We start from the raw sequence: 16,655 nt of genomic DNA, 5'->3' as shown, positions 1-16,655 counted from the left end.
GCAGCACCAGTGCTCCCAGTGCTCCCAGTGCACCCGGTACATTACACCAGTACACCCAGTGCATTACACCAAGGCTCCCAGTGCACCCCCCAGTGCTCCCAGTACACCCAGTGCATTACACCAGTGCTCCCAGTGCTCCCAGCTCGCAGCACCAACGCGCCTCCCCCCTCCCTCCTCCCCCCCCACCCCCGGTACCGGCGGCGCGCCGCGCGCTCCCGCGGCTCCGCGGGGCCGCGCCCGGCTCGGGGCCGCGCTCGGCGCTCCCGGGCGGCGGCGGCGGCGATGGGGCCGCGGCGCTGAGCGCGGGGGGGGCCCGGTGGGGCCGGGGGGGGGGGGGCGGGGGGGGGGGGGGCCCGGCCCGGCGCCCCCCGCTGCCAGCGCGATGGGCGAATGGACCATCCTGGAGCGGCTGCTGGAGGCGGCGGTGCAGCAGCACTCCACCATGATCGGCAGGTGAGAGCCCCCCCGGGACCCCCCCCCGGGGCCGGGACCCCCCCCCCGGGATCGGGACCTCCGCCCCCCCGGATCGGGCCCCTTACCCTGGAATCCCCCCCCGGAGCGGGACGTGTCCCCCCCCCCCCCCCCCCCCCCCCAGGATCGGGCCCCCCACCCTGGAACTGGGACCTCCCCCCAAGGACTGGGACCCCCCCCCCCCCCAAAAGGACCGGGACCTCCCCCCAGGATCAGGACCCCCGCCCTGAGACTGGGACCACCCCAAGGACCTGGACCCCCCCCCCCAGGACCAGGACACCCCCTCTTTGGACAGGGACCCCCCCCAGGATTGGGACACCCCCCTGGAACTGGGACCCCCCCAGGATCAGGACCCCCACCCTAGAACCGGGACCCCCCTCTCAAGGATCGGGACCCCCCCCAAGGACCGGGACCCCCACCCTCTTTGGACAGGGACCCCCCCCAGAATTGCTCCCCCCCCCCCCTTTAGACCAGACCCCCGCTCCTCTGGCCCCTGTTCCCCCCCCCCCAGCACGGGGAGGGGGCTGGATGGGACCCCCTGTCCCAGGGGTGGGGTGGGGGTGGGGGGGAAGCATCCCAAAGATCCCCCCCCCCCCCCAATATCCCCCCCCAGCCCCACTTTGCCCCCCCATGGGGCGGTGACACCGGGTCCCCAGGGGGTGACACGGCAGGGCTTTGGGCTGGGGGGGGGGGGGGGGGGCAGGGACCCCCACAGGGCACCCCCCCTTATTGTCACCCCCCTATTGTTACCCTCCTCACTGTGCCCCCCCCCCATTGTGTCTGTCCCCCCCCCACTGTCACCCTCCTGTCACCTCCCCGCCGGCACCAAGGGCGCGCAGGGTGACGCGGGGACAGGGGGCAGCACCCAGGGGTGCGGGGGGGGGGGGGGGACGACAGCGGGGGGGGGGACATGAGGGGGGGGGGGCAGGGCTGGGGGGGACCCCGGGGGCTGGGGCCCAGAGGGTGGGTACGAGGTGGGGGGAGTGCGCACGGGTGGGGAGGTGGCACACGTGTCCCCATGGCACACACGTGTCCCGGTGGGACATGCGTGGGGGGGTGGCACCCGTGTCCCGGTGGCACGCACATGTCCCGGTGGCACACACGTGTCCCGGTGGCACACACGCATGTCCGGGTGGCACATCCGTGTCCTGGTGGCACACCTGTATCCCAGTGGCACACACGCATGTTTGGGTGGCACACACACGTGTCCCAGTGCCACATACATGTCTGAGTGGTGTGCACGCGTACCCCTGTGGCACAGACATGTCCGGGTGGCACACACGCATCCCGGTGGCACACACGCGTGTCCTGGTGGCACACACGTGTCTGGGTGGCACACACGTATCCCAGTGGCACACGCGTGTCCTGGTGGCACACACCTGTCTGGGTGGCACACACGTATCCCAGTGGCACACGCGTGTCCTGGTGGCACACACCTGTCTGGGTGGCACACACGTATCCCAGTGGCACACACGCGTGTCCTGGTGGCACACACGTGTCTGGGTGGCACACACGTATCCCAGTGGCACACGCGTGTCCTGGTGGCACACACCTGTCTGGGTGGCACACACGTATCCCAGTGGCACACGCGTGTCCTGGTGGCACACGTGTCCTGGTGGCACACACGCATCCCAGTGGCACACACGTGTATCCTGGTGGCACACACCTGTCTGGGTGGCACACACGTATCCCAGTGGCACACGCGTGTCCTGGTGGCACACGTGTCCTGGTGGCACACACGCATCCCAGTGGCACACACGTGTATCCTGGTGGCACACACCTGTCTGGGTGGCACACACGTATCCCAGTGGCACACGCGTGTCCTGGTGGCACACGTGTCCTGGTGGCACACACGCATCCCAGTGGCACACACCTGTCTGGGTGGCACACACGTATCCCAGTGGCACACGCGTGTCCCGGTGGCACACACAAGTGCCCGAGTGGCACAGACGTGTCCGGGTGCCGCGCGCACATCCCGGTGGCACACACGCGTATCCCGGTGGCACCCGCGCGCCCCCGTGGCACCCGCGTGCCGCCCCCGTGCCCCCTCCTCTCCCCCCCGGGCAGGATCCTGCTGACGGTGGTGGTGATCTTCCGCATCCTGATCGTGGCCATCGTGGGCGAGACGGTGTACGAGGACGAGCAGACCATGTTCACGTGCAACACGCTGCAGCCCGGCTGCAACCAGGCGTGCTACGACGAGGCCTTCCCCATCTCCCACATCCGCTACTGGGTCTTCCAGATCATCCTGGTGTGCACGCCCAGCCTCTGCTTCATCACCTACTCCGTGCACCAGGCGGCCAAGCAGCGCGAGCGCCGCTACTCCTTCCTCCACCCGCCGCCGGAGCGCGCCGCGCGCCGCCCCAAGCCCCTCGACGGGCTCCCGGCGCCCGGCGCCGCCGCGGACGACGCCGAGGACGCCAAGGAGGCGCCGCGGGGCTCCAAGGCGCGGCGGCAGGAGGGCATCTCGCGCTTCTACGTGATCCAGGTGGTGTTCCGCAACGCGCTGGAGATCGGCTTCCTGGCCGGGCAGTATTTCCTCTACGGCTTCCGCGTGCCGGCCATCTTCGAGTGCGACCGCTACCCCTGCGTCAAGGAGGTGGAGTGCTACGTCTCGCGGCCCACCGAGAAGACCGTCTTCCTCGCCTTCATGTTCGCCGTCAGCGGCGTCTGCGTCCTGCTCAACCTGGCCGAGCTCAACCACCTGGGCTGGCGCAAGGTGCGGGCGGCCGTGCGGGGGGCGCAGGCGCGGCGCAAGTCCCTGGGGGAGCCCCGCAAAAAGGAGGCGGCCCCCCCGGCGGCCCCCGCGGCCCCCCCGGGGCGGACGCAGTCCAGCGAGTCGGCCTACGTCTGAGCGTGACGCCCCCCCCCCCGGGCCCAAAAAAAGGATTGTGGGAGGTCGCCGCAAGGGCGGGCGGGCTCCCGCTCCTTCCCCCCCCCTCAAGGATTTGGGGGGTTCGGCGGCCTCCTCCTTCCCCCCCCCAGGAATTTGGGGGTTTCGGCAGCCTCCTGCCGGCGTGGTGCAAGCGGGGAGTGGGGGGGGGCCCCACGACCTGCGGTCTTGGGGGGGGGTAAATTTAATTTTTTTGGGGGGGAATTTGGGAGCTGGGGGGGGGGGGAATTCAGGGTTTTGGGGAGCAATTTGGGGTTTTGGGGGGGGATTTGGAGTCCGGGAGGCAGAATTTGGGGTCTGGGGAGGAAAAATTGGGGTTTGGGGGGCGAAATTGGGGCTTTATTTATTTGGGGAGGGGATGGGGAGGTGCAAATAAATAGGAGGTGGCTCCCAACTTCACGCTGCGCTCTCGGGGGTGATGCACGGTGCCCCCCCCGCGGCCCCCAGCCCCACTTCTGCCCCCTGCACCCCCCCCCCCCTCAAGGGGCAGCAGCGCACGCGCACCCCCCCCCCGGCGCTGGGATTTGCGTTCGTTAATCCACTCGCTAATAGCCCTAAAGAAGGGAAAGGGGCTGAGCCAAGCACCATCTGCCGGGCCCCCCCTTCCCGGGGGGGGGAGCCACAAGCCCAGCTGTGGGAGCTGGTCCCCCCCCAGCCCCACAAGTCCCCCCCCAGTGCAAACCAGGAGGCGCTGCTGGTGCAAAGGGTTTTATTGGGCCGAGGAAGCGCAGCTACAACCTGCAACAAGGAGAGCAGCGGGTCGGGGGGGGGCCCTTGAGGCTGACCCCCCCCCTCAGTGTCCCCTGTCCCCCCCCCGGCGCCCCCACTCACGTCACTTCCCGGAAAGCTCTCTTCTCCACGTATTTCAGGCGGTATTTCCTCTTGAACCTGGGGAAGGAGAGAAAAGGGGGCTCAAAATCGGCCCCAAATCCACCCCAAAACGGGTGGGGGCAGTGAGACCCCCCCCCCGGGACCCCCCCCCCCAACTCACTTTGCCCTCTCCCGGGGCTCGATCAGGCTCCGCTTCTGCAGGCTCTTGAAGCGGTCGCGCAGCACGCTGCCCTCGGGCTGGAACGGGGAGGGGAAAAATGAGGAAAAGGGGGATTTTAGGGGATGGGGGGGGCCGCTGGGAGCCCCCCCGACCCCACCCACAGCTCCTAAAACCTTTGGGGGGGGGGGGGGAAGCGAAATCAGCACCCTCAGCGCCCAAGCCCTCGCCCCCACGGCGAGGCCCCGGGACCCCTGGAGACCTTCACATTCCCAGCGCGGGGGCTGCGAATCCTCGTAGTGCAAGGATGGGGCTCATCACGGGGCGCTGCCGCCCCCCCCCCCCCCCCCAATTTAATGACGACCCCCCCGATTTACCAGGACCCCCCCCCTCCCCCGAGTTTTAGAGCCCCCCCCCCCCCCCCCGCCAAACCCACCTTCAGCGTGCGCAGGGACTCGGCCAGCTCGTCGCTCAGCTGCACCTCCAGACTCGGCTCCTCGTACCTGCGGGGCAGAGCTTCAGGTACGTGCCCCCCCCGCCCCCCCCCCCCCCAAGAAAAAATAAATAACCCCAACCCCCCGGGACTCACTTGAGGCGCCCGAGGCGTCGGGGCCGGCCTTCGAGGGCCCTGCGCTTGGCTTCCCGCGCGCGGCGGCGCCGCAGCCGCTCGGCCTCCCAGCGCCGCAGCTGCCGGCCCAGCGCCCGCAGGCGGAACAGCTCCTGCCGCCGGCACCGCGCTGCCTTCTCGCGGCGACGCTGCAGCACCTGGGGGGGGGGGGGGGGGGCACGCGGCGTTACGAAACCCCCCCCCGGGGATGCCGGGGGCGGCTACGGGGACGCCCCGGTGTCCTGTGGCCCCCCCCCCCCCAGTGTTCTGCGTCCCTCCCGGTGTCTCACGTCCCCTCCAGGGTCCCACGCCCCCCCCCCCGCAGTGTCCTGGGGCCCCCCCAGTGTCCCGTGTCCCCCCCCCAGTATCCAGTGTCCCCCCCCCCCCGCATCCCATATCCCCCCCAATGTTCTGTGCCCCCCCCCCCACAGCGTTCTGTGGCCCCCCCATGGCCCATGTCCCCCCCAGCATCCCCCCCGTGTCCCGTGTCCCCCCCCCCAGCATCCCATATCCCTCCCGTGCCCCATGCCCCCCCCCAGTGTCCCAGGTGTCCCCCCCAGTGCCCTGTGCCGCCCCCAGCATCCCGTGACCCTCCCCAGTGTCCCCATGTCCCCCCCAGCATCCCTCCTAGTGTCCCATGTGCCCCCCCCCAACGTCCCCGTCCCTCCCCCAATGTTCTGTGTCCCCCCTCCCAGTGCCCTGTGCCCCCCCCCCCCCGTACCAGCGCTCGCGCTTCCTTCTCCCTCCGCCGCTGCTGCTCCGTTTTCTTCCCCGGCCGAGGGGGGGGCGCGGCTGCTTTGGGGGGGTCCTCGGGGTCTGCCGCCCCCCCTGATTCTTCCTCCTCCTCCTCCTCCTCCTCCTCGCCCCCCGACTCCTCCAGCAGCCCCTCGCACTGCTCCCGGAACACCGTCTCCTGGGGGCGGGGCGCTGTCAGACCCCCCCCCCAATTCCCCGGGATAAGGAAATTGGAGGGGGGGGTCCCGGGGGGGGTCTCACCGCGGTGGGGGCCTCAGCGGCGGGGGGGAAGCTCAGCTGCCGCTCCACCTTCTCCTCCTCCCTTTTCTTCCTCACCTCCACCTCGTGCGCCCGCAGCAGCAGCGCCTGGGGGTTTTTAGGGGGGGGGGGGGGGTATTTAGGACGCCCCCCCAGCTCCGTTTGAGCCCCCCCAGCCCCCTCCCCAAACCTGGTGGTCCTCGAAGGTGGGGTTGTAGGAGCCCCCCGGGGCGATGACTTCCACGGCGGGGACCTGCGAGGGTTTCTTCTGCAGCCTGGGGGGGCGCTGGGGGGGGGGAGCAGAAGGGGTGAGCGGTCCTGCTGGGCTGTGCCCCCCCTCTGGGACCCCCCCCACCGTAATTTTGGGGGCTCACCTTCACCCTCTGCTTCTTGGTCTCCTGCAGGAACCAGCTGTCCTGCCCCGCCATCGCCTGCTCCAGGGGGTCTGCGGGGACAGCGCACCCCCAATTTGGCCCCCCCAGCTCCCACCACAGCACCGGGGGGGGGGGCAAAAACCACGGCAGGGATTAGGGGGAACCCCAATAAAATCTTTTAATAAATTGGGTGGGGGAAATCCCTCCAACAAATCATTTTTTGTGCTTTGGGGGGGGGAGAAACAGACCAGGGACGACCCCGATTTTTGCCCAAACCCCACAATTGGTGCTGTTTGTACCTAAACCGCCCAAAATGACCCCAAAAAAGCCGCCCCCCCCCTCCGTTTTAGCGCTCACTGTCATCCGCCCAGATGTCGTAGAAGTCCCGGGAGGGGTCCAGGCGCCCTTTTTCCAGGGGTTTTTCCCTCGGGGGGGCCCCTGCCCGCAGCCGTGCCCGCAGCAGGCGCTCGGCACGGGGCAGCACGCCGCGCTGCTCCAGCCGCTCCCAAAACTGCCGCCGCCGCCTCTCCTTGCGCCCGTTGGGGACCTGGTAGGCCAAAATGCTGCGGGGGGGGGACAAAAGTCAGCGAGGGGGGGGGGGGGGCTCCCCGGGGTGCCCCCCCAGCTTTTCTGCCCCCACCCCCCCCCGCACTCACTTTTTGGGTGCTGGCACCTTGGAGTCGGGCCGCAGGACGAGGTCGATGTGCAGCGGCTTCTCCCGGCCCTTGTTCAGCTTCCGATCTGGGGGGGGCCGGGGGGGGGGGGCAAAACGTCAGCCCAAAGTGCCGGGGGGGCTTCTCAGGGTGCCCGCCCCACGAATAAATCCACACTCACCCTTCTCCGCATTGCCCGTGTCCACGAAGAAGAGCCCCTCGTCCGGCTGCTCCGCGATGAGGCCCCTGGGGAAACAGCCCCGGTCACCACCGGGGGGGCCTGGACCCCCCAAGACCCCCCCTGACCCCCCATAAACCCCCCCTGACGCCCCCCCCCCCCCAGACCCTCCTGAACCCCCTCCCGGACCCCCCCAAGCCATTGGGGGTCCCCAAACCTCCCCCACCGCCGCCCCTAACCCCCCCCCCCCAAACCCCCCTCTTCACCCTCCCAAAGCCCCCCCCCGGCTTTTTGCCCCCCCCCAACTTCATTTCTCCTCTCTTGATGCCCCCAAAGCCGCTCACCCCCCTTTAACACCCCCAAGCCCCCCCCCTTCAGGGCTCTGAGTGCCCCCAAAGCCCCTCCCCGGACCCCCAGGACCCCCCCCAAGACCTCCCAGGACCCCTGAACCCCCCCCCCAACCACTCAGGACCCCCCTCCCAGGCTTTCAGGGACCCCCCAGGACTCCCCAGGACCCCTTCCCCGGCTCCCCAGGCCCCCCCCCGCCCCCTCAGGCCCCCCTCAGGCCCCCCCCGCCCCCCAGACCCCCCCCCAGCCCCCCAACCCCCTCCCAGCCTTTCCCCAGGCCCCTCAGGCCCCCTCCAGGCCCCCCCAGGCCCCCCCAGGCCCCCCCCTCACCCCGCCACCCGCTGCTGCAGCGCCACATCCTCCAGGAAGTCGCCGATCTCGCGGCCCAGCCGCGCCTCGGGGCCGGCCCAGCGCTTCCAGCCCTTCTTGCGGTGCCGGGCGCCGCGGGGCCGCCGCCGGGCGCTGCCGGGGTCCCGCGCCCCGGGGCTCAGGGCCAGGAACGAGGCGGCCTCCGCGGCCGCCGCCATCTTGGAAAGGAAAGGGCCACGCCGCGCGCCGCGCCGGAAGCGCCGCGGGGCCGCTTCCGGCCGCCATGGTGGGAAGGGCGGGGGACGTGGAGGGCGCCATGTTGGGGAGGTCAGGAATCATCTCGGGATGGTGAGCGCCATCTTGGAGAGGTCGGGAGTCGGGGGGGGGGGGGGGGGGTGAACGCCATCTTGGGGAGGTCGGGAATCGGGGGGGGGTGAGCGCCATCTTGGGAAGGTCGAGAGCCATTTTAGGAGAGTGAGCGCCATGTTGGGGAGGTCGGGAGTCCTGGGGGTGGCGCCATCTTGGGGAGGTCGGGAGTCATCTTGGGAGGGTAGACGCCATCTTGGGAGAGGCAGGCGCCATCTTGGGGAGGTTTCGTGTGCCCCCCCCGCGCCCTAAATGTGCGCCCCCCCCGCACACACACACGCGTGTGAAGGCCCCCAGCACCCTCACGTGTGTTTGTGCGGTGACGCTGACACACGTTGTGTACACACACGCTGACACTGCCTACGCGTTTGTGCAAGCTGCCCTGGCTGTGCCCCGACACGCCTGTGGAGCCCCACCCTGTCTGTCACACCTGAGCCCCCCACACACACACCCACGTGCAAGCCCCCCTCACCCTCTGTAAGAGCACTAGGAGCACCCTAGGAGCCCCCCCACCCTCTCTATCACACCCAAGCCCCCCGCACGCCCATGTGTAAGCCCCCCACCCTCAAGCACCTTGCACACCTATGTGCAAGCACCCCCCCCACACACACCCTCTGTAACACCCAGGAGCACACCCAAATGTGACAACCCCCCCCCCCCCCCCCATACCACACCTGAGCCCCCTGCACACCTGGGTGCAAGCCCCCCAACCCTCAAGCCCCTTGCACACCCACGTGCAAGCCCCCCCCCCCCCCAAACACACACCCCCACACACACGCGCGTGTGGCCGCCTCTCCCTTTATTCCCCGCTACTCGGCCGAGCCCTTGTGGCGCCGCTTGGAGGGGGGCACGAGGGAGCGGGGCAGGTCGGCCGGCAGCCCCCGGCCCTCCAGCTTGGCGCCGATGAGGTGCCCGGCCAGCGCGAACTCCTCGGCGTCCAGCATGCCATCGCGGTCCACGTCGCTCAGCTGCCAGATGCGGCCCAGCACGGAGCTGGGCAGCTTGCTGCTCACCATCCAGCCCCGCGCCTGCCGCCCGCTCAGCTTCCCCCCCAGCGGCGCCAGCCCGTAGAAGATCTCGTCGTACTTGGCCTTGTCCTTCGTCACCACCCACTCGTCGCCTTCCTCCCCGGCCTCCTCCTCCTCCTCCCCGAGGGCTCCCTCCACGAAGGGGCCCTGCCGGGTGCCCTCGAAGGCCCCCCCCCTGCACGCCCACCTCGGGCGCCTCCAGCTCCTCCTGGCGCAGCAGCGGCATCAGCGCCGCGATGTCGCGGGTCAGCAGCTCGTCCAGCGCCTCCAGCATCCGCGGCTTCAGCGACGGGAAGCGGGCGAAGTCGTGCACCAGCAGCTGCTCCTGGGGGGGGGGGGAGGGGGAGGCAGGGGGTTAACATCCCGTCCCGAACCTCCCCCCCCCCCCCCATCCCCCGGGACCCCCTCTGACCCCCCCCCCGGCACCCACCTGCATCCTGGCGCAGTCGGGGAAGTCCCCCGGGGGGATGTGGTGCTCCAGCTGGATGCGGGCGAAGATGACGGGCAGCTTGGCGATGAGCTGCTTCTTCTTGTTGTCCTTGCCGAAGACGGACGGCATCTCCTTCTTCAGGTGGCTGATGATGTGCGCGTGCACCTGCGGGAGGGAGGGGGCGCCGATCGCACCGGGGGCTTGGAGGCGCGGGGGGGCTGTTGTGGGGCAGGGGGCGGCGCGGCCACGGCATGGCCACGGCACGGTGAGGACAGCCCAGGAGCAGTGGGAACACGGGCACGGAGACACCCCACAGCCCTGCCGGGACCCTCAGTGGGACAGCTGAGACCCCCAATCCCAGTCCCAATCCCAATGCCAGTCCCAATCCCAGTCCCAGTCCCAATACCCACCCCAGTCCCAATCCTGATCTCAGTCCCAGTCCCAGTCCTAGTCCTGATCCCAGTCCCGATTCCAATCCCAATCCCAGTCCCATTTCCAGTCCCAGTCCCAACCCCAATCCCAATCCTAGTCCCAGTCCCGATCCTGATCCCAGTCCCAATCCCCTTCCCAGTCCCAATCCCAGTCCCGATCCAAACCCCAATCCCAATCCCAACCCCAATCCCAGTCCCAGTCCCGATCCCGACCCCATTCCCACCCCACCCCATCCCGTCCCTGCGTGCTCAGTGCCGCTGGCCGCGGCCCCGGCCGGATGCGGTGCACAAAGAGCCGCGGCCGCAGGTGGCCGGAAGAGATAAGGCTGGGCCGGGGGGGGGGCGGGATGGGGAAAATCGCCAGCCCCCCCCCCCCCCCTCACCCCCCCACCCCCCCGACATCCGCCTACAACCCCGTGCCCCCCCCCCCCAACCCCTAAAGCAGCCCCAAAATCCTGGGGGGCACCGCAGTGAGGAGGGGCTGGCGGGGGCTGGCTGGGGAGCGGGGGCGGCCGCGTTGATTATCCCAGGCCATGTTAATTATCCCGGGCCGCGTTGATTATCCCGCAATTAGCGCGGCGGAAGGGCTCAGCCTCGCGGGAAGCCCGTAACGAGGAAGCCAGGCACAGGATGCGGCCGGGATGGAGGCGGGAGGGTGGCCAGGACCCCCCCCCCCCCCCGAACCCCCTCGCGGCGCTCACCCTAACGAGGCGCGCTCGCTTGACGAGGTCGTTGAGCTTCCTCAGGGCCGAGTTTCGGGGCAGGTTCTGGATGTCCCGGAACAAGTCCTGCTCCTCCAGCTCGAAGAGCTGCCGGTTGTCGGCGATGAGCAGCGGCTCGGACCAGAAGGAGCCGATGAAGACGCGCAGCACCTCGGGGGTGTTGAACACCTTCCCCAGGGACCACATGAGCGCCCCGTAGACGCGCATCAGCTGCTGCGTCTCCACCATGTCGGCCTTGTTCAGGACCACCCGGATCTTGTCCTCGTTGCCCTTGAGGGCTCGGATGGCCTCGGAGAACTCGTCCGAGATCTCCAGCTTGTGGGCGTCGAAGAGGAGGATGATGAGGTCCACGCGCTCGGCGAACCACTGCAGCACGGCCGGGAAGTCGTAGCCTAGGGGGATTGGGGGGAGACGGCGAGTTGGGGGTCCCGCCCCCGGTGCCCGTGGGGTCGGGGGCACCGGGAAATGGGGCGCTGATGGGCGGGGTGCAAACGGCCCGGCTGCTGCCCCCCAGAGGGGTCTGCGGGGAGGGGAGCCCGGCCCAGCTGCGGCCCCAATCCCTAACCCCAACCCTGACCCTGAGCATTAACCCTGGCCCCGATCCTAAACCCCAAGCTGAAACTCAGCCCCAACGCCAAACCCTAACCCTAAACACAACCCCAACCTTAAACCCTAAATTTAACCCTGGCCCTAAACTCAACCCCAACGCCAATCCCTAACCCTAAACTCAACCCCAACGCCAAACCCTGACCCTAAACTCAACCCCGACCCTAAACACAACCCCGACCCTAAACCCTAAATTAGCCCTGACCCTAAACTCAGCCCTAACCCCACCCACAACATCCTACCTTGGGGGGGGGTCCTGCAGTGGGGGGGGTTCCTGCGATGGGGGGGTCCAGCTAACGGGGTTCCGCATGGACACCCCCTTCCTTGCACCCCCATGAGACCCCCCCAGACCCCCCCCAGCAGGATCCCTCCTTGCCCCCATGCAGCGTCCCCATGGGGCGCAGGGGACACTGGGGTGCGCCCGTGCCCCCCGTACCCCCCATGCCCTCCGCCAGCGCCCGGCCCCCGCTGCCCCCCCCAGAACCCCCCCAAGCTGCCAAATCCTGCAAAAATCACCAAAAAAGGAAACGCGGCGGGTCCTGGGAACGGGCTCGCGTCCCCACACCGACCCCGATCCTGACCCTGACCCCGATCCCGTCCCCCCCGCTTTGTGCCCCCCCCTTTGTGCCCCCCCCCCCCCCCCCCCCCCCGTGCATTCCGCAGGGGGGAGCGCCCGGGAAGAGCCGGCAGCGAGGAAGCGGCTGCAGGAATTTGGCCTCGGCCCCATCCAGCCCAACCCGCACCCCCCCCCAGGACCCCCCCTCGGCCCCCATGGGACAAATTTCAACCTCCCGGTCCGGGGGGGTCCCCTCCGGCCAAGCCCCCCCCCCGTCCCCGTCAGCCCTTCCAGCGGGGCTGCTGCCAGGGCTCTTGGCAGGGGCCGAGGATTTCGGGGTGGGGAAGGAAGGGGGGGGGGGGGCGAGAGGGGGGCGGGGGGGGCACAGCCTCCGCCGTGGGGCAGCAGCGATGGAAAGTTGGTGGCAGCACAAGGCCCCCCCCCCCCCAAAAAAAAAAAAACACCCCCCCACCACTTTCCAGGTCCGGAAGGGGGGGTGCGGATGCCCCCAACCCCATGGGACCCCCCCGGTGCTGTTTTTTTTTTTTCTGGGGGGGGAGCCCCCCCCCCGGTCCCTGCACCACCCCTGGGCGCTGCCGCCCTTGGCAGTGCTTGCCAGGCACCACCCTTGGCACCCGCTGCCTTTCGCAACCCCCCCGGCCCCCCCCCGGAGCTTCGCCTCCTCCCCCCCCCCGCCCAACACCCCTTTTTTTGTGTGCCCCCCCCCCCGGCACCCCAATTAGCTGCGCCCCCCCCCCCCATTATCACCCTGCTTCACACCCCCCAGCACCCCAATTTATCCCCCCCCCCCCAGCACCCTGCTACGCTTTGGTGCCCCCCCGCTCGACACCCCCATCCATTCACCCCCCCCCAGCACCCCAATTAACGTCACCCCCCCCTTGGAGCACTAATTACCCCCCCATTAATGCCCTGCTACTTAACCCCCCCTTAGCACCCTAATTAACTCCCCCCCATTAGCACCCTGCTACGCTCCCCCCGTGCACCCCAATTACCTTCACCCCCCCTTAACACCCTAATTAACTTCCTCCCCATTAGCGCCCCAATTAATTAACTTCCCCCGTCTTTGCCCCCCTGCGTGCTGCCCCCCCGTGCCCCCCCTTTTCTGCCCCCCCAGGCCCCGACTTCACTTCACACACCCCGCCCTGTCCTGTCCTGCCCTCCCCATACTTTTCTCGCCCCCCCCCATATTTTTCCTGCCCCCCACCGTATTTTTCCTGCCCCCCCCTGTATTTTCTTGCCCCCCCCATTTTTTTGCCCCCCCCCGTACCGCGGCAGACGCGCTGCTTGGCCCCCGAGAGGATGCCGGGGGTGTCGATGAGGCTGATGCTCTCCAGCACCTGGTTGGGCAGGTGGGCGCACATGAACCTGGGGGGGGGGGACATGGTAATTTTTTTTGGGGGGGGGGCACCTTAATTCTCCCCCCCCCCCCCCCGCTGCTGCCCACGGGTCTGACGCCGTCTTTCCGAGGCGGCCCCCGGGGGGGGCTGGCGCTGGGACAGGAGCTGGGGCTGCATTCCTGAGGCCTCACTCATCCCCCCCCCGGCCCCCCCCCGTGTGAGAAGCGGGGGGAGCCCCCAGCAAAAGGGGGGGGCACCATGGGAACCCCCCCGGGAGCGGAACCCCGGCCCCCCAGCAGAGCACTGGGCGGCTTCGTGGCCTCGATTCAGAAAAGCAGCACCAAAACCCTGGGGGGATTTTGCGTCCCCCCCTCCAAAAAAATATATTAAAACATGGGGAAAATAACGAAAAGTTTGGGCAGGAGCCCCCCCCTAGGAAAAAGGGGCAAAGAGGAATTGGGGAGCGAGGGAACGGGTTCGGGGGGGGCTTGGGGGGGCCGTGCGGAGCAGCTCCGGCGCGCGAGCGAGGTTGCAGTTGCGGGGCGACGTCGATGGGGATCCCGGGGGGGCGTTTAGGGGAGCGCCCGGGGGGAGGCTTTTTTGGGGAGGGGGGGTCCCGCGTCACGCCCCCCCCCCGCCCCCGCGCTCACCGGTTGAGGAAGGTGTTCCCGAAGGGGTTGAGCTTGCGGAAGGGCTTGTTGGGGTCGACGATGAGCGCGTTGCCCGGCGTGATGCCCTCGGTGTCGCCGTGCATGATGGCCACGAAGGAGTCGGTGGTGGGCTCGGGGCCCACGCGGCTGCCGGGGACGTCGTGCTCCAGCAGGTAGCGGATGAAGGTGGTCTTCCCGGTGGAGTACTGCCCGGCCACCAGCACCATGGGCTTCGTCTCGAAGTCGGCGTCCTCCAGCGCGGGCGAGTGGAAGTCGTGGAAGCGGTAGAACTCCTCCACCGGCAGCAGCTTGGCGCGGTAGAGGCGGCGGAGCCCCTCGGTGACCGTGCGCACCACCTCGGGGCTCCGCTTCTCCTGGCGCCGCAGCCAGCTGAACATTGGGGTGGGGGGCACGGGGCGGGCGGGGGGGGCGCGCGCCCCGCTCAGCACCGCCGCCGGGGGATGAGCGCCGCGGGGACCCCCGCCCGGGAAGGGGAGCGGGCGGAGGGGGGCGGCTTTTGGGGCTTTATTGCGAGGATTTCGGGGGGGTTCGTCCCCTCCTGGGGAGCGGCCGGAGGGGATGGTGAGAGGCCCCCTCCCCAAAAAATCGAAGGCGGGGGGAAAAGGCGGCCCCCTCCCCAAAAATCAAAGCCGGGGGGGCTGCCCGGTCCCCTCCCCGAAGCCCTCCTGGGGGTCCCGCCGAGCGTCTGGGCCGCGGCCGGGAGGCGTCGGGGAGAAAAGTGCCGGGGGGGGGGTGGGGGGGGCCGGGCGAAGGCATCGCCATAAATTAGCGGGGCGAAGGAGGGGGCCGAGCTTGAGGCCGAGCCATAAAAATGGGGAGAAAAAAAATAAAAAAATAATGAAAAAAATAAACACGGCGACGAGGCGGGGCCGGGAGGAGGGCGGCGTTCCTTTCCGGACCGCGCCGGACGCCGAGGGCCCCCCCCGGACCCCCGGCGCTTCCCCTGCTGGAAACAGGGAGCTGGGGGGGGTCACCCCAAAATGAGGGGGGGCTGGAGTTAGAGGGGGTCGCCCCGAGGCAAAGAGGGTCCGGAGTTAGAGGGATTCACCCCAAAACAAGGAGGAGGGACTGGATTTAAGGGGGATTCACCCCAAAAGGAGGAGAGACGGGATTTAGGGGGGCTTCGCCCCAAAATGAGGAGGACTGGAGTTAAGGGGATTCACCCCAGAACAGGGAGGGTCTGGAGTTAGGGGGATTCACCCCAAAGATGGTTCAGATTTAGAAGGATTCACCCCAAAACAAAGATCTGGAGTTGGGAGGGGATTCACCCAAACCAAGGAGAGTTCAGATTTAGAGGGATTCACCCCAAAACGGGGAGGATCCGGAGTTAGGGGGATTCACCCCAACGCGAAGAGGGTCCAGATTTAGAGGGACTCACCCCAAAACGAGGAGGGTCTGGAGTTAGGGGGATTCACCCCAAAACAAGGAGGAGGGACTGGATTTAAGGGGGATTCACCCCAAAAGGAGGAGAGACAGGATTTAGGGGGGCTTCGCCCCAAAATGAGGAGGACTGGAGTTAAGGGGATTCACCCCAGAACAGGGAGGGTCTGGAGTTAGGGGGATTCACCCCAAAGATGGTCCAGATTTAGAAGGATTCACCCCAAAACAAAGATCTGGAGTTGGGAGGGGATTCACCCAAACCAAGGAGAGTCCAGATTTAGAGGGACTCACCCCAAAACGAGGAGGGTCTGGAGTTAGGGGGATTCACCCCAAAAGGAGGAGGGACTGGAGTTAGGAGGGGTCACCCCAAAACGAGGAGGGTCCAGATTTAGAGGGATTCACCCCAAAACAAGGAGGACATGTTAGGGGGGATTCACCCCAAAACGAGGAGGGATGGGATTTAAGGGGGATTCACCCCAAAACGAGGAGGGCCCCAACTTAGCGGAACTGGCCCCAAAACGCGGAGGGAAGAAGCAGAGCGCGAGGCGGGCGCAGTTTTTAAAAAGAAGAGCGCTTTAATTTACACAGAAGTACTAAATGTACATAATTCTTTAAAAAACTCGGTATGCACAATAAATACAGTACAAAATTATTTTATAGTACTATATTTCGTTTCCGACGGTGACCGCGGTCACTGGTACCAGCGGGCGGGACGGGGACGGGCTCGGGGGGCGCCGGGGGCTTCTCCCCCCGCCGCTGCCCTGCGCCGGCGGAGCCGGGGTTTGGGGCGTTTTGGGGGATTTTACCTGGTTTTGGGGAATAACGGCGCGGGGGGGACGGCGGCGAGGCCCCCGCGAGACACCGGGGCTGGAAGCGGCCGCCCCCGGCCCCGCCGAGTGGATTTTTCCTGGGAAATGTGGAAATTTGGGAGGTTGAGGGGACGGGAGCCCTGCTGCGGCGGGGAGGGAGCCGGCGCAGAACGGCCTTTTTGGTGAGAAAAAAGGGGGATTTGGGGTTCTTCGCCGGCTCCGGCTCGCGGGGGAAGGAAAAAGAACGAGCTACCGATCCCAATCCGCGCTTCCTTCTCGGTTTCAAAAAAAAAAAAGACACTAAACAAAACCCAAACAATTTAATATACATTTTTATATATATATACGTATATATAAAAAAGAAAACGCCAAATATTTTCGCCTGGGAAGCGTCGTCCCTTATTGCTACCCAGCCGCGCGGCGGCTTCGCCCCGCTCGCGGCGCCCGAGGACCAGAAATCGAGAGAATTCAAAGAAAAATTCCC

General features: G+C 67.9%; 3 protein-coding genes and 1 long non-coding RNA gene across 4 annotated transcripts; 1 reads left to right on the top strand and 3 right to left on the bottom strand.

Annotated features, from left to right (window-relative positions):
- The first annotated feature begins 341 nt into the window (after positions 1 to 341).
- On the top strand, positions 342 to 3,464 carry LOC121062804 (gap junction delta-2 protein-like). Its single transcript, XM_040543066.1, has 2 exons — positions 342 to 453; positions 2,539 to 3,464. Exons 1-2 carry the CDS (start codon positions 383 to 385, stop codon positions 3,323 to 3,325), a joined length of 858 nt encoding a protein of 285 aa, XP_040399000.1. The 5' UTR covers positions 342 to 382; the 3' UTR covers positions 3,326 to 3,464.
- On the bottom strand, positions 1,384 to 2,402 carry LOC121062805. Its single transcript, XR_005815704.1, has 4 exons — positions 2,324 to 2,402; positions 2,157 to 2,251; positions 1,946 to 2,023; positions 1,384 to 1,907 (listed from the first exon to the last, which is right to left on the bottom strand). It is a non-coding gene; the product is annotated as an uncharacterized LOC121062805 (long non-coding RNA).
- A 595-nt stretch (positions 3,465 to 4,059) lies between the features above and the next one.
- Positions 4,060 to 8,053, bottom strand: NOP53 (NOP53 ribosome biogenesis factor). The gene is made up of 13 exons (XM_040543065.1): positions 7,836 to 8,053; positions 7,161 to 7,225; positions 6,983 to 7,067; positions 6,684 to 6,889; positions 6,327 to 6,397; positions 6,143 to 6,238; positions 5,956 to 6,060; positions 5,681 to 5,872; positions 4,942 to 5,117; positions 4,789 to 4,855; positions 4,356 to 4,432; positions 4,196 to 4,252; positions 4,060 to 4,102 (listed from the first exon to the last, which is right to left on the bottom strand). The coding sequence occupies exons 1-13, from the start codon at positions 8,030 to 8,032 to the stop codon at positions 4,096 to 4,098; spliced, it is 1,401 nt and encodes a 466-aa protein (XP_040398999.1). The 5' UTR covers positions 8,033 to 8,053; the 3' UTR covers positions 4,060 to 4,095.
- Positions 8,054 to 8,964: 911 nt separating this feature from the next.
- Positions 8,965 to 14,715, bottom strand: LOC121062786 (EH domain-containing protein 2-like). The gene is given in 6 exon segments (XM_040543042.1): positions 8,965 to 9,382; positions 9,384 to 9,533; positions 9,639 to 9,803; positions 10,771 to 11,183; positions 13,242 to 13,339; positions 13,962 to 14,715. Coding segments are annotated over 6 exon segments (1,617 nt in total). The 5' UTR covers positions 14,360 to 14,715; the 3' UTR covers positions 8,965 to 8,989.
- Positions 14,716 to 16,655: the final 1,940 nt, after the last annotated feature.

The sequence above is a fragment of the Cygnus olor genome, assembly GCF_009769625.2.
Source record: "Cygnus olor isolate bCygOlo1 chromosome 30 unlocalized genomic scaffold, bCygOlo1.pri.v2 SUPER_30B, whole genome shotgun sequence".
NCBI lineage: Eukaryota > Metazoa > Chordata > Aves > Anseriformes > Anatidae > Cygnus > Cygnus olor.
Note: the sequence above shows the minus strand (reverse complement) of the source record. Positions and strands in the feature narration are given on the sequence as shown.